Below are 16,295 nucleotides of genomic sequence, written 5' to 3' on the forward strand. Positions count from 1 at the left end.
AAGTAAAAAGTGAGGATAATTTCACATATTCATTTGTTTCTTATGAGAATTGAAAGTGAATTCATGTAAAATGCTTGGCATGTTAGTAGTTCATAATATTGATAAAGTCATTCAGAAAATATTTCCTGATTTATTTTTTATGGAGTCTGGTTCTGTGCCAGGTTCTGAGGATGTGAAAGACAGTACTAGTTCTTACCTCTGAGTTGCTCACGGTTTTTTAGAGAAGGCAGAAGTATAGATCAGTAATTACAAGATAGTATCAAAAGTAAGCTAAGGAATGACATTCTAGCCGGAGCGATAGCATATGGCCACAGATGAAGGCTGGGAAGGCCAAAATGGCACAGCATGGACAGGGATGTTGAGAAGTTCATGTGGCTCTGAGGGAGAAATGAGCAGAGAAGCGATTGTGAAGGACTTTGTATGCAGTGCTGGGGAGCCTGAGCTTTGCCCCACAAGTGTGGGGAAGCTAAACGAGGTTCCTAAATAGAGCAACGACATGGTCAGATGTGCTTATTAAGAAGCTGGTCCAGGTAACTCTGCGGAGTGAAAAATTGAGAGACCTGCAGGTTGAAGGAGGGTTTCTGGAGAATAAAGAAAGCATGTTTCCAACCTGACTTTGGAAGCGTCCTCTGATTGTTAGATTTTGCTATGTGGATACAGACATATCCTTTAAAGTTTTTAGTTTGATTTTTCACATATTAAGTAAAACTTAATACTATAAAACTTATAGGAGAAAATATTTGTGACCTTGGATTAGACAAAGATTTCTTAGTTATGACACCAAAACTTAACCTGTAAGAGAAGTAACTAGATTAAATTGGACTTTATCAAAACTTAAAAGCTCTTCAGAAAGACACTTTTAAGTAATTATAAAAACAGCACAACAACGTAAATGTATTTAATGCTATAGAACTGTACACTTAAAATGTATGTTGACTAAAAATGGTAAATTTTATGTTGTGTTTATTTTACTACAATACAGAGAGATAATGGGATCAGATCAAACATACATAATGCCTTTAATATATACACTGTACAAAAAGGTGAGGGTGGACTTGGAAACAAACATTCATAGAGGGAAGGTGATGTGAAGGCAGAGAGAATGCCATGTATAAGCTAAGGAATGCCAAGGCTACCGGAAGCTGGAGAGGCCTGGCACAGTCTTCTTCATAGCCTCAGAAGGAACCAGCCCTGCTCATACCTTGATTCTGAACTTCAGGCCTCCAGAGCTAAGACAGTTAATTTCTGTTTTTCTAAGCAAAAGGAAAAACCTGGTTTTGAAAAAACATACCATAGACTGGCAGAAAATATTTGCAAAACACATCTGATAAAGAATACGTAAAGAATTCTCAAAATTCAATAATAAACCATCCAATTACAAAATCAGCAAAAGATTTGAACAATACTTAAACAAAGAAAATAAATAGTGGCAAATAAGCACTGCATTAGTCATCTTTCGAAGATTCTGTATATAATAATAAGTAATGATAATAAATAATCAACTTATTTTGGAAACTGTAAATTAAGGAATCAAGCATTAATCCTTCCTTTTCCTATACAAATTGAACTTCATGATAACCAGCTAGTTGATAAGGGAAGTTTCTCTTTATAGAAGTTTTCCATTAATAAATAAAGAAGAATGATAGGACTTGTACAGCAGTTTTACAACTTTAGTGAATTAGTAATCGAGGCAGTGATTACCAGTGGTTACTAACATCACAAAAGAGAAACAGGTGTCATATCGTTCCTGAGGGAAGCACACCGTACCACCTGTGAAGTGGTCTTATAAGAAAAACATCAATCTGATCAAGCCTCTAAATCTAACTACCATCACAGGATATACAGGGAAATATTACTGGGCGGGAAATGTGAGGTATTTTACATATTAAAAGATGCTTAATGACACACCTAGGTGACTCAGTCTTTCAGCTCAGGTCATGACCTCATTGCTCCCGAGTTCAAGCCCCGCCTTGGGCTCTGTGCTGACAGCTCAGACCCTGGAGCCTGCTTCAGATTCTTTCTCCATCTTTCTGCCCTTCCCCTGCTTGTGTTCTCTCTCTCTCTCTCAATCTCTCTCTCTCTCTTTTTCTTTGTTTTTCTCTTTCTCTCAGATATAAAATAAAAAAAAAGTTAGAGAAAAAGATGCTTAAGGAGCATATTACCCAATTGTAACGTGTGGACCTTAGTTGTATCTCGTCTAGAATAAACAAACTTTTTAAGTCAGAGAAATTTGAATATTGGCTGGATATTTGATAATAAAGAATTATTAAATTTTTAGGCATGATACTGGTTTTGTGATTTTTTTTTTTTTTAAGGTAAGGAATCAAGGCACCTGGGTGGCTCAGTCACGTGAGCATTGGACCCCTTTTTTTTTTTTTTTTTTTTAAATTTTTTTTTCAACGTTTTTTTATTTTTGGGACAGAGAGAGACAGAGCATGAACGGGGGAGGGGCAGAGAGAGAGGGAGACACAGAATCGGAAACGGGCTCCAGGCTCTGAGCCATCAGCCCAGAGCCTGACGCGGGGCTCGAACTCACGGACAGTGAGATCGTGACCTGGCTGATGTCGGACGCTTAACCGGCTGCGCCACCCAGGCGCCCCTTTTTTTTTTTTTTTTATTCAGGTTAACATACAGTGCAGTATTGGTTTTAGGAGTAGAACCCATTGATTCATCACTTACCTGTAACACTCAGTGCTCATCCCAACAAGTGCCCTCATTAATGCCTATCACACATTTTGCCCATCCCCTACCACTGACCTCCCTTCCAGCAACCCTCAGTTTGTTCTCTGTATTTAAGTGTCTCTTATGGTTTGCCTCCCTCTCTGTTTTTATCTTACTCTTGATTTTGGCTCAGGTCATGATCCTGGGGTAGAGGAATCGACCCCCAAGTCAGACTCTGCACTGAGTGTGGAGACTGCTTAAGATTCTCTCTCTCCCCCTCCACCCCTCTCCCCAGCTCATATGTGCTCTCTCTCTCTCTCAAATAAAAAAAATAAATTAATAAAATAAGGAATCACTTAGAAAATATTTATGGAAATGTGTACAAATGAAATGATATGATTTCTCTGGCTTCAAACCAGTCTGGGAGGAGTGGATAAAGGTATAGATGAAACAAGATTGGCTATGAGTTAATTGTTGAAACTGAGGGATTTATTATTGTCTATTTTTGTATACATTTCAAGTTGTCTACATTGAAAAGTTTTGAAGAACTGACAACAAATGGTATGGAGACAGCCAAGAAGAACAGAACTGATATGTGTATGTTTCTTTTAGCATTAGGAAGTTGTTGGTGACCTTTTCCAATCATTTTAGTGAGGTGGAGCAGGTGTTGGGGATGGAAGAGGCCATTTCTCTAACACTGCCTTGTAGTACTCTCTTTTTATTTACTCTGCTGTAGCCACATGGGCTTCCCTGCTATTTTTCAAACATGCTTCCATTTCATGGTCTTTGTGTTTGCTGCTCCTTTTCATTATCCTAGGTAAAATACCCCACCTATCTGAGTATTCTTACCTTGAACTTGCTTTATAGTTTCTCCAGAGTACTTATCACTGTCTGACCTATATAGTTATTTATTTTTGTCTTTTCACTAGAATGAAGCTCCTGAAAGCAGAGATTTGATTTCAGTTGATGTTATGTCCCTAGCACTTGGTATACATCATAGGTGCTTGATAAATGTTTAATAAGTGTTCAGTAAATGTTGAATTTGTATGAATGAATGAACCAATGAATGAATTATTCAGATCTCAGTTAATTACCTCTTCTGTGAAGTCTTCTCAACTGCTAGTCCCTCCCCTCCCAGAAAGTTGAGAGACTCTGTATCCTGTAGTCCCGTTGTAACTTGTACACTCTCCCATAATAAGCTAATCCACAGTGACTGCTTTTAATATGATCTTTTTTTAAAGGATTCGTCCAGGGATATTCGAGAGGCTCTTCACGAACTTTTATGCTGTACTAATGTTTCAACCAAAGAAGGGATTCATCTTGCACTGGTGGAGCTGCTGAAAAATCTAACCAAGTACCCCACTGATAGGGACTCCATATGGAAGTAAGGACTTTTTGCTCATTTTTTCACTGAGTCCAATAATGTGGTAAATGCACAGTATTGACATTATTCAGTGGCTCATCATAGATTAAGGGTATGACTCTCAATTTTGCCTTCAATTTAGAAACCTGACTCAACTGGACACTCAGGAGTCTAATTCCTAAATTGAATATCACATTTTAGATTATTTATTTGTCCATCCATCTGCCTAGCAGATAATATGTGCCTGCTACCATATACTTACTATGTGCCAAGCCCTGTGGTAAGTGTTAGAGGTACAGGGATGAGTTGATTAGATTCCTTTTCTCCTATATAGTGTTAACCACTTCTTTGTCTCTTTTGCATTTTGTGTAGGATCACAGCCATAGTTACAGAGATTAGATGCAGGACTTGGCACTTTATCTACAAATGACAATCATTTTTTCCCTTGGTTACCTGTACCTTTACTGACTAGAGTCAAATTTACCATTGTTCATGAATTGCTGTTTGAAGAACTACTTGCATACGTTTATTATAAAATATATGTTATTGTGCCCCACATATTTAAGTGAGCTTATGTGATGAGATCACTCTAGTGGTATAATTTATTGATTTTTCAGAAAAATTTGTTACTAAAAATAGAAAAATGGTCAGATCAGGTACTTGTAGGATATATTAAAACTGAAAATACCAGGGGAATCTTCAAGAAACACTCAGTCATTTGGGGTGTGGGGGTTATAGTGGGGAAAAACACCTGTATCAGTATCTGTAGTTCTGTGGCAACACAGAACTTGCCTTAACATAAGATATGGGGTTATTACCAGAATATTTATATAAGACTGTCTTTATTGGGTGATTGTAGACAGAAAGCTCTTTCACCTTATAGTGCTCCAAAAGATTTTGAAGTTACCTATTCATTATCATTTGAATTTTCATCTCTTTGCATGAATGGTGGCTTTCCTTAGGAATATCAAAAAGAATGTGATAAAAGAGTAAAGGAATAGTCAAAGTGGCATTTTCTTTTTCTTTTTTTTAGTATATGTGCTGCCGAAGCAAGCACAAGAGTGGCATGTTTTTACGACATTTTTAAAGATAGATAAATGAAAGTTTTGAAGAAGGTAGTTTATTCTGTTTATATGACCCAGTCACTGTGTTAGGTGCCGTGGAGAGTTAAGAACAGATCCAACTCAGAGACCTAGCCTTCAAATATCAGGAGGGGCGAGAAGTAGGGAATATGTAGATGAGGAGGTGGATGAGACAGAAAACATGTTACAAGTCAGAAATGAAGTCCAGTTTTAGAGAGGCCCAGGTGCTTGGGAGATCCGAATATAATAAATAGGAAATCAAATAAAGGAGTGGTACCTGGAGGTCAAACTATAAAATTTACAATGTCCCCTAAAACAGAATGAGAAAAGGGTTGAGAGAGTTCAGAAAACTAGTGCAGTAAGTGCTTTTCACATAGGAGGAAAGTAGAACTGGGGAAACGTGTGCTTTCCTAAAAAGATCAAGTATTTGAAATGGGATACCTATCGTACTCCATATATCCATGAATTTGTTCATGGTGTTTGTTTTTTCTCTATTGCCAGTCTACCTATTCTCCAGTCCCTGGTGAACTCCCATCTCCTTTGTGAAACCTTCTCTATCAATGGTGATCTCTTCTACCTTTGACAGGTAGAAAACAGAGTATCATTCATTTGGTAGTTCATTAACTTGTAGTACTTGTCATCTTTGCCCTAGCTGGATCATAAACTCCACAAGAATAGAAATAAGGATTTAATTTCTTTTTTATTCAGCACACCTTCTAAACCATAATAATAATAAAATGCCTAATTACCAGTACACATGTAGTTCTTTATAGCTTATAAAGGGTTTTCTTGTAGTCCTAATAGTTAACTAATAGCTGCTTAATAATAGCTAATTGAGTTCTTACTATGTGACCCTTTGCTAAGTACTTTTTATTTATTATCTCATTTAATCCTTACAGCAACTGTATGAGGCAATGATTTTTTAATCCCATTTTGTAGTAAGAAACTTATCTGCCCAAGGCCACACAGTTGTTAATTTTCACGTTTCAGGTCTCTTCTGATTTCAGAACTTCACCCAGGATATCAGTTAGAATGCTTTTGCATTTTTGTAATAGAAAATCTGATTAAAAGTGGCTTAAACAATAAGGTCTAATTTTTTGGCATGACAAGTCAGAAAGTTGGTTTCAGGATTGGTAATTCAGTTTAACAGGGTTAGTAATCTGGTTGATTTCTCTGCAGTTCCCTTGGCTTTCTTCTCATTAGTTGCAAGATGGCTGCCTCATAAGATAGTATCTTAAGGCAGAAAAGAAAAGGTATACCTTCTCACACATTTCTCTTTTTATTTGATTAGGAGAACATTCCTGAGAAGCTCCCCACTAGACTTTCCTTCTTGCTCCTTTGACCAGAAATGGGTTACCTTATTACCTGCAAAGCAGTCACTGGAAAATGGGAGTGGGATTGCCATGATGAGTTTAGACCAATTGTTGTTGAGCCCTTGCTTCTCTGACTACCTACCTGATATCCGAGGAAAGACAGGGTTTTATTGCAAAGAAAATGGGGAAAATGGCTGTTGGTTAAATAACCAGCAATAATTTATGTCCTACTAGCCCTTTAATTTTCATAATAGGAATTTTTTTAGATGAATTAACTGAGTTCCAGAATCATTGAATGACTTGTCTGAGGTCACAGAGGTAGCAAAAGTAGATGTTTGAGAATTTGCAATTCTGAATCAGGTTTTCTGATTCCAGTCCCCAGTACTTTTTAAAGCATATATTAAGTTATTAAGGTGGGCTCTCATTTTGTTTGTTTCAGATGCTTGAAGTTTCTGGGAAGTCGACATCCAACCCTGGTGCTTCCCTTGGTGCCAGAGCTCCTGAGCACCCATCCGTTTTTTGACACAGCTGAACCAGACATGGATGATCCAGCTTGTATCCTCTGTGCTTAGGACAGACTCTGCTGATTTAGTGGGGGTGTTTTGGCATCTTTTTCTGCAATGTAGCTGGGGGTGGGGGTCCAAGTTTAATTTTTTTCATTTCTTTTAGTTAAGAGTATATCCTGAGGGAGCCTGGTAGTTATTATTCTTAGCTTTTCACTCATGTTTTCACAGTAATTCACATTTGCTATTTACTACTGCTACTACTACTATAATAATAATAACAATTATTATTATTGTTCTTTATTTTTTTTTACCATTTCTTGAGCCCCTGCTATATTCCATACACCGTTTCATGCCTTATACATTTACTACTGATCTTCCAAATACCGTGGGACAAAGTATTATTCCCGGTTTACAGATGAGGAGACTGAGGGTTAGAGAGTCTAAATAACTCTCCAAGCAGCAAATGTGGGATTCAGAGACGTCTTTGTTTTTAAAATCTTTGAGCTTTCCCCTTGTGTTACTCGGAGTTTAACTTTATCTGCAGCCTGAGGAGGGGATGTGTTGAGCTGGACTGCAGGATTGCTTTGCCTCTGATACAAGTTCAGTGGGTTTGTGATAACCAGGGAAAGCATGTCCTGCAGTTGTTTTCCAGTAATGGGAATACATTTACATCGGTGCATCCACACTCTCTGAGGGTTCTTTTCTCTCTATAGCAGATTCTTGGTGAGGTTTGGGATGTATTAATGGAGATAAAGATCAGCCAAGTAAGTGCTTTTGTAAGTTGACGGTGTGTTCGCTCTTAATTCTGTATGTTTATTTTCACAGTGTGTTTGGATACATTTTAAACAATCTGTTTAATTGATGTACTAACCATGCCTGACTTTGTGTTACCACTGAGAAAGGCACATCCCAGACCTTACCTGTAAATGTGTGATACTATAGCTGTTTGAAATTCAGCTCATTAGAGGGGCTTTTGGGCTATGTGTTATTACAAATTACACATGATGTATTGAAGTGCTCTGAAATCTGAAGGCCCTTTTACATTGAAGAAAAAAAAAAAACCAGTGAACATTTTTGGAAACCTGTTATGTTAAGATATTTTTCTGCATAGTTGGAAGATTGTGTTGTTTAGGAAATATGTTTGTCTGTTAGTGAAAGAAATTGCCCCCAAATGTAGTTTAAACAAGTTATGGTATTTACTTTTCTTCAAGGTAAAAGAAATCTGGAGGCACACAGTCTAGTGCTGGTATAGCAGCTCTACATTATTCTTAGTGATCCTAGCTGCTTCTTTCTCTTCTGCCATTTTCAGTTGTCCAACATTGCTGTCAGAGCTCCAATCGTCAGGCCCAGGTTCTGAGCAGAAAGCTATAGAATATTTGGAGTAACATGAGTATTATATTAGCAAAGAAGAATGGATATTGGGTAGGAAAATAGCAGGCACTTCTATAGGGATACATATGGAAGATTGGAAACTATGTTTATCTTTTAATTTCCAATTTTCTCTTTGTTATAAAATTAATATGAAAAGGAAAAAAATCCACACAGTTGAAAGAAGAAACTTCATACTTAACATTTGAAGTCCTACTAATCATAGTAATCGACCATTAGTATTTTGGTGTATTTCTTTTTTCCTTTTTTAAGCCTTGGGATTGTGTTTTTGCTGTTATTTTTTAACATAGTTTATCTCATCATCAAATATCTGATAATAAATAGCTGCCATCATATCCTCTATGTTAGAGCCTGCTTTTTGCACTTATGACAAAGTGTTTGTGATACAGAAGAATTTATACATTCTTCATAAATATGTTTTTCTTCTTTTTTAAGTTTATTTTTGAGAGAGTGCAAGTTAGGGAGGGGGAGAGAGAGAGAAAGAAAGAAAGAAAGAAAAGAAAAGAAAAGAAAAGAAAAGAAAGAGAAGAAAGAAAAGAAAAAGAATGAGAATATGAATCCCAAGCAGGCTCTGGGCTGTTAGCGGGAGCCTGACATGGGTCTCAAACTCACAAACTGTGAGATCATGACCCGAACTGAAAGCAGGAGTCGAATGCTTCACCGACTGAGCCACCCAGGTATCCCCATAAGTACAATTTTTAATGATTGTGTAATACTCCATCAAGTAGATGAAACACAGGTGTATAAGTCATTGTCCTGGTTTGGGACACTTAGTTTGTTCCTGATTATTTGCTATTATAAATGATTCTGTACTATATGATTATTTACTTAGAATAAAATTTGACATGTAGAATTACTCAACATTCAAAAGGCTCTTACTGTCTAGTGCCAAATTATTATCCAAAGGAATTGTGCCAGAATGTACCTTAGTAGGCCATGTACCAAAAGTTTCTATTTGTTAGTATTCTCAGCACCATCAGGCATTATTTTAAAAAACCTTTGGTAATTGGGGTGGTAATTGGGGTAACTTGGAGATGGGTAATGTATCTCGTTGTTTGAATTTGCATTTATTTGTTAGAAAATTGTCATTTAATTGGACTTTTGGGGGTGGGAAGTTGGGACACCAGATTTTGGCCCAGCTCAACGTTTTGTACCTCCAGGTCTCCTTAACCCAGTCACGCATCAGACATTGCAGTTTTGGTTCTTATTTTTAATGCTGCTAAAACCTGTCCAACAATGCCAGCATTGTTCTCAGATCATACCTTCAGGCACTATGCCTACCTCCGAGACAGTCTTTCTCATCTTGTTCCTGCCTTAAGGGTATGTTGAAAACAGCTGTTGTCATTATTTTTGGTTTTTTGATTTTTGGTCCTTTGTGGTTGTCAAATAGCCAAAAGCAGACTGTATTTTCTCTGAAAACACGTTAGTTCGTTTATTCTCTTTCTCTCTTGGGCTCTTTCCCACTGTTTTGTACTTTTGCTTCTATAACTTTTACTTTTTAAGAAGATTCATATTCTAAATGTCCCTGAGTTATTGGTTATGTTATGTTAGGCAAGAAACAGGCATCTGGAATAGCATATTTTGGATCAAGGATTAGATTATGTAACATTTTAACAATTACATAAAGCCATAATTTTCAGCAAGTTTATTTTTTAATAATAAACCTTTGTTTTTTTTTAAAACCTAGAGATACAGAAAGAAAATTTTTTTTAATTAACGATAATAATAATAATGGCAAATACTTATTGAATGCTAACTGTGTGTAGGCACTTTTCCGAGCTCTTGATTTGTGTTAACTTACTCCTGCTTAGGTGACTCTAAATGACTTTATTTAGAATAATTATATGTACGTGGTTAGAAAATCTAAACTGTAAGTTACAAAATTGAAAGTGAAATCCTTTTTGCTCTCCCCCATCCCTTTCTTGGAGGGTAACTAGCAGTAAGAACAAGAATTATAATTACCATCATATATAAAAATTTATAATTACCATCATTTAAAGCATGCTATATAAATTTATTTTGGAATAAATCATTTCCCTATGAATTGGAAGATCGAATGAAGTTTAAAAATAAATGTGACAACAGACTGATTATTAGTTCCATTTCTATGGTTAGCCCATTTATTTCAGTTAGCAATAGAAAATAATACTATACCATTCTCTTTTCTTTCTCCTTGCTGCTTGTGGTTATATTGTATAGACTATATTCATTTTCTCTCTCTCCATTTCTCCCACTGAAGCTAAGGAATGAGAGAAAGGTTGTTTGCACAATTACCTCACCTGTTGTTCCTTTCCTGTATTTGACTCATGTTTTTTTCTCGTTTCTGTGTGTTACCAGAAGCTGAGCCACAGAATTTGATGGCACTATAACACCACTATGTTTGCTTAGTTACCAGGTAGAAAGCTAGTGTCATCGGCTGTTTCTGCCAATATCACACCTCATGAGGACCCTTCCCATCAGTTCCTGCAGCAAAGCCTTGAGAGGGTGTACAGTCTTCAGCACCTGGACCCTCAGGGAACCCAGGAGCTGCTGGAGCTCACCATCAGGTGAGATGTTTTTTTGACAGAGTTAATACTGTTGTTATGCTCAGCTCTCTTGATTTCCAGTGTTGGCCTATACTCACACATGGTTTTATGATCTGTTTATATTTGCATTAGTTTGGAGTTTGAGCATATTTCAAAGAAAAACTCTTTGTGTTCATGACCAGATTGATGATAAGCGCAAAACTCGAAAGCATTAAAGAGAAGCTGTTTTTAATTTTTCTTTCCTTGCTAATATGCAAGGAATGCAAGTTATGATAGGTGACAGAAAATGTAAAGTAGCAGTGACTTAAACAAGAGGAAAGGTTAATTCTTTTTTGTAGGCAAGGCAGAGCTGAGATGGTTATCAGGGTCCTAGGTGCATTTTTTTCTCCATCTTCTAGAGCAAGTGGTCTCTGTCTAAAGATCCAAACTCTGAACTATCCCCTCTGTACTCCAGGCTGCAGGAAAAAGGAAAGAGCAGGAGAAGGGCATCATTTCTAACCCCATAAATAAATATATATATATATATATATATATATATATATACACACACGTACATATGTATCTATACATATACGTATCTATACGTATATATCTATGTATATATATATATATATCTGTATCTATATCTATATCTATATCTATATCTATATATCTATATATATTTATTTTAGAGAGAGAGAGAGAGAGGGAGCACATGAGCGGGGGAGAGGGATTGAGGGAGAGAGAGAGAATCTCAAGCAGGCTCTATGCTCAGTGCAGAGCCTGACACAGAGTTCGATCCCATGACCCTGGGATCATGACCTGAACCGAAATCAAGAGTCGGGCACTCAACTGAGCCACCCAGGCACCCCTCCTCACGTCCTTTTAAAGACACTTCCCCATGGCACAAAAACAGACACTCAGATCAATGGAACAGAATAGAGAACCCAGTAATGGACCTACAAGCGTATGACCAACTCATCTTTGACAAAGCAGGAAAGAATATCCAGTGGAATAAAGACAGTCTCTTCAGCAAGTGGTGCTGGGAAAACTGGACAGTGACATGCAGAAAAATGGACATGGACCACTTTTTTTCTTTTTTTTTTTTTAATTTTTTTAATGCTTATTTTTGAGAGAGAGAGACAAAGTGCGAGTGGGGGTGGGGCACAGAGAGAGGGAGACACAGAATCCAAAGCAGTCCCCAGGCTCTGAGTTGTCAGAACAGATCCTGATGCGGGGCTCGAACCCACGAACTGTGAGATCATGACCTGAGCCGAAGTCGGATGCTAAACCAACTGAGCCACCCAGGCTCCCCATGGACCACTTTCTTATACCATACACAAAAATAAACGCAAAATGGATGAAAGACCTAAATGTAAGACAGGAAGCCATCAAAATCCTCGAGGAGAAAGCAGGCAAAAACCTCTTGACTTTGGCCGCAGCAACTCATTACGTCTCCAGAGGCAAGGGAAACAAAAGCAAAAATGAACTATTGGGACCTCATCAAAATAAAAAGCTTCTGCACAGCAAAGGAAACAATCAGCAAAACTAAAAGGCAACCGATGGAATGGGAGAAGATATTTGCAAACAACATATCCGATAAAATGTTAGTATCCAAAATCTATAAAGAACTTATCAAACTCAACACCCAAAAAATAAATAATCCAGTGAAGAAATGGGCAAAAGACACGAATAGACACTTTTCCAAAGAAGTCATCCGGATAGATGGCTAACAGACACATGAAAAAAATGCTCAACATCACTCATCATCAGGGAAATACAGATCAACACCACAATGAGATACCACCTTACACCTGTCAGAATGGCTAACATTAACAACTCAGGCAACAACAGATGCTGGCGAGGATGCGGAGAAAGAGGATCTCTTTTGCGCTGTTGGTGGGAATGCAAACTGGTGCAGCCACTCTGAAAAACAGTATGGAGGTTCCTCAAAAAATTAAAAATAGAACTACCCTACAACCCAGCAATTGCTCTACTAGGTATTTATCCAATTGATACAGATAATGCTGTTTCAAAGGGGCATGTGCACCCCCATGTTTATAGCAGTGCTATCGACAATAGCCAAAGTATGGAAAGAGCCCAAATGTCCATCGATGGATGAATGGGTAAAGAAGATGTGGTGTATATATATACAATGGAGTATTACTCAGCAATCAAAAAGAATGAAATCTTGCCATTTGCAACCACGTGGATCGAACTAGAGGGTATTATGCTAAGTGAGATTAGTCATTCAGAGAAAGACAAATATAATATGACTTCACTCATGTGAGGACTTTAAGCCATAGAACAGATGAACGTTAAGAGAAGGGAAACAAAAGTAATATAAAAACAGGGAAGGGGATGAAATGTAAGAGACTCTTAAATATGGAGAACAAACAGAGGGTTACTGGAGGGGGTTTGGGAGGGCGGATGGGCTAAATGGGTAAGGGGCATTAAGGAATCTACTCTTGAAATCATTGTTGCACTGTATAGTAACTAACTTGAATATAAATTAAAAAAAAAAAAAAGACACTTTCCCCAAATTGCATGTTCTAATTTTACTTGCATCCCACTGACCAGAAGTTAAGTCACATGGCCATATAGCTGCTAGGAGCTAGGAAATGTAGTCTTTATTCTGGCTGACCAGTGCTTTGTTAACATTTGGTGGCTCTGATACTTGGGAAAAAGGGGAAGATACTGGGGAACAACCAGCAGACTCTGCCAAACCTTATTAGGATGTCCTGAATGATAGGAGAAGAATTGAAATCCATTTGCCTTTAGCAAAAGCAATATCCATCTGCTTTTGTAAATAAGGTTTGAAGGCAGAGTTGAGTAGCACCATAGACACTGTATGGCCTACAAAGCCTAAAATATTTACTGTCTGACCCTTTACAGAAAGTTTGCTGACCCTGAAGTGATGCCTCTATCATATTTTGTTTTTCTCTTCTGCTCCCTTAACAGAGTGATTAGTTAAGGGCCACTATCTGAAGTTGTTGGCCCTGAGCCTAGGAAAATAAACTCTACTTTCTGACTCAGCCCCACATAAGTAAACATTTAGGTTTTGTTTTTGACAGTTTGTATCCTGTTGACACTAAAGCAAGTACAGAATGCATAAAAGCAAGCTTGTTCATCAGCTGCAGTGCTGGCTGCTAGGTGCTCAGTAAACACCTGTTGATCTGAGTTGCCTGCATGTTCTGGTGAGAGCCCTGCTGGGCTTCAGGCTGGTGGGACCACTGTTCTAGTGCTGTGGTTGGTCCTGGGTACTGTTTCTAACTTGAGTGCATTCTGAGGAGGGTGTCCAGGACGGTGAAATATCCAGAAAGGAAAGCAGATGGTATAGTAGTTATTGATGACCTACTCTGTTTTACAAACATTACTGCAGTTAGATATTGTTACCATTTCACAGAGAAGAAATGGGACTTTGGGGAGGTGAAGCAATTTGCTAGGAAGTAGCAAAACTGAGATTTGAATCTAGTTTTGTTTGACTTTAAAATTGATGCTTTGTGGGGTGCCTGGGTGTCTCATTTGGTTAAGCATCCAACTTCAGCTCAGGTCATGATCTTGCTGTCTAGGTGTTTGTGCCCTGCATTGGGTTCTTTGCTTACAGCTCAGAACCTGAATCCTGCTTCAGATTCTGTGTCTCCCTCTCTCTCTCTGCCCCTCCCTCACTCGCTCTTTCTCAACATTAAGGGGCACTTGGGTGGCTGATTCGGTTAAGTGTTTGATTTCGGCTCAGATCATGATCTTGTGGTTCATGGATTTGAGCCCCACATCGTGCTCTGTGCTGACAGCTCAGAGCCTGGAGCCTGCTTTGGATTCTGTGTCTCCCTCTCTCTTTGCCCCCGCTCTGCTTGTGCTCTGTCTCTTTCACTCTCAAAAATATAAAAAAAAAATTTTTTTTTAATTAAAGAACAAAAAAACCACATAAATATTGATTTTTTGTGATGCGCAGCAGGCATATCTAACAGGCGATTCCTGTTACATCAGATGACCCTTGGGGTTCTGCAGAACTTACATTTTTGGTAGTTGTTGCAAAGTGAAATGTTAGAGTTTCATACAGAAGTTTCTGTGATTAGGACTCTGATCACTTAGTTGTTAGTGTTAGTTTGAAACAAACTTCACCATCATACGCACCCCATTCCCTTTGTTGTAATCCAGGAAGCACCCATTTAATCTAACTGAATCTCATCGATAGAATGTGTACTATAGTTTAGTTAGGGCCCTGGGAAATAATTTGTTTGTTCCTTGAATTTGACATAACTGTTTTGTCTTCATCATTGTAACTTGGGTATTGTATAGGAGCTCAGTAAATATTTGTTGAAAACTGTAGTTGTGATCACTTAACAAGGAATGAAGACTTTTTTTCTTTTTTGAAGCTTATTTATTTTTGAGATAAGAGAGAGAGTAGGGAAGGGGCAGAGAGAGAAGGAGACAGAGAATCCCAAGCAGGCTTTGCAACATCAGCACTGAACCTGACACAGGGCTTGAACCCACAAACCGTGAGGTCATGACCTGAGCCGAAACCAAGAGTTGGAGGCTTAACCAACTGAGCCATCCAGGTGCCCCAGAAATGAAGACTTCTAATATTGTTATAGATGGTATTTCCTTCTGGCCATTTCTCATCTCCAGATTTATGGATTTGTTGTTTGGTAAGGCTCTGCTGTCCTTGATCATAACAAGAGGTATGTTGTCTGTCAAGCGCCTGCTATATACCCACTTTTTTAAGTGCCTTATGAATTGAATTTGAAAACAATTTTATGAGAAGTACCCCATTTTTTAGAAGTACCCCATTTTTAAAATGAGTGAGGGAGCTGGGGGTTCATTCACTTGTTACACTGTTTTTGAGTATCCATCATATGCTAGGCAGAAGGGGTACAGTAGTAAACAAAATAGTTTCTGCTGTAAGAGATCTTATAGCCTGGTTGGGGAAATAGCTAGGTAAATAAGAAATGCAATATTGTGTTTTCCATGCTGCATTGTGGGGAGTACAGGGTTCTCCAGGATAACGGAAGGGAGGCACCTAACCCTTCCCTGGATGGCTAAGCAGTTACCTGAAGAATGAATAGAAGTTCATCAAGTGAAGAAGGGAGAAGACTCTCCAGGACGGAGAAGATAGCAAAGTCTTGGACTAGAACATAGGTCTTTCTAGCCCTTCCATCTGGTCACACTGCTCTGTTTCTGGTTAACAGTTTGTAGGACACAAATGCACCTAGGATAATGAGATTTAAAATCCAAAGGAATTGATTGAAGCCTTACTTTTTATCATTTCCTAGGCTCATGATCTTGGGCCTCAACACCCTCATCTGTAATTTGAGGGTTGTATGTACCTGCTCATAGGACTGTTGTGAAGATTATTATCATGATCTATGCAAGGTATTTTGAGAATAGCAGTTACATAGATAATAGCCATTTATGAAATGTTTTAAAATTTAAATTGTGGCTCTTCTGACAGAGTAGACAAGCTCTTGACATTTTGT

At 38.1% G+C, this 16,295-nt stretch overlaps 1 protein-coding gene across 1 annotated transcript in view; it reads left to right on the forward strand.

Annotated features, from left to right (window-relative positions):
- INTS4 (integrator complex subunit 4) overlaps positions 1 to 16,295 on the forward strand; it is a 118,708-nt gene that overhangs the window by 73,821 nt on the left and 28,592 nt on the right. The window contains exons 12-15 of the mRNA XM_047071285.1: positions 3,903 to 4,045; positions 6,859 to 6,974; positions 9,501 to 9,634; positions 10,703 to 10,860. Coding sequence (XP_046927241.1) covers positions 3,903 to 4,045; positions 6,859 to 6,974; positions 9,501 to 9,634; positions 10,703 to 10,860 — 551 coding nt within the window. The remainder of the gene's footprint in view (positions 1 to 3,902; positions 4,046 to 6,858; positions 6,975 to 9,500; positions 9,635 to 10,702; positions 10,861 to 16,295) is intronic.

This window comes from Lynx rufus, unplaced genomic scaffold (genome assembly GCF_022079265.1).
Source record: "Lynx rufus isolate CCGP_SWC_20201006 ecotype Redwood Valley unplaced genomic scaffold, mLynRuf1.p SCAF_9, whole genome shotgun sequence".
In the NCBI taxonomy this organism is placed as follows: domain Eukaryota; kingdom Metazoa; phylum Chordata; class Mammalia; order Carnivora; family Felidae; genus Lynx; species Lynx rufus.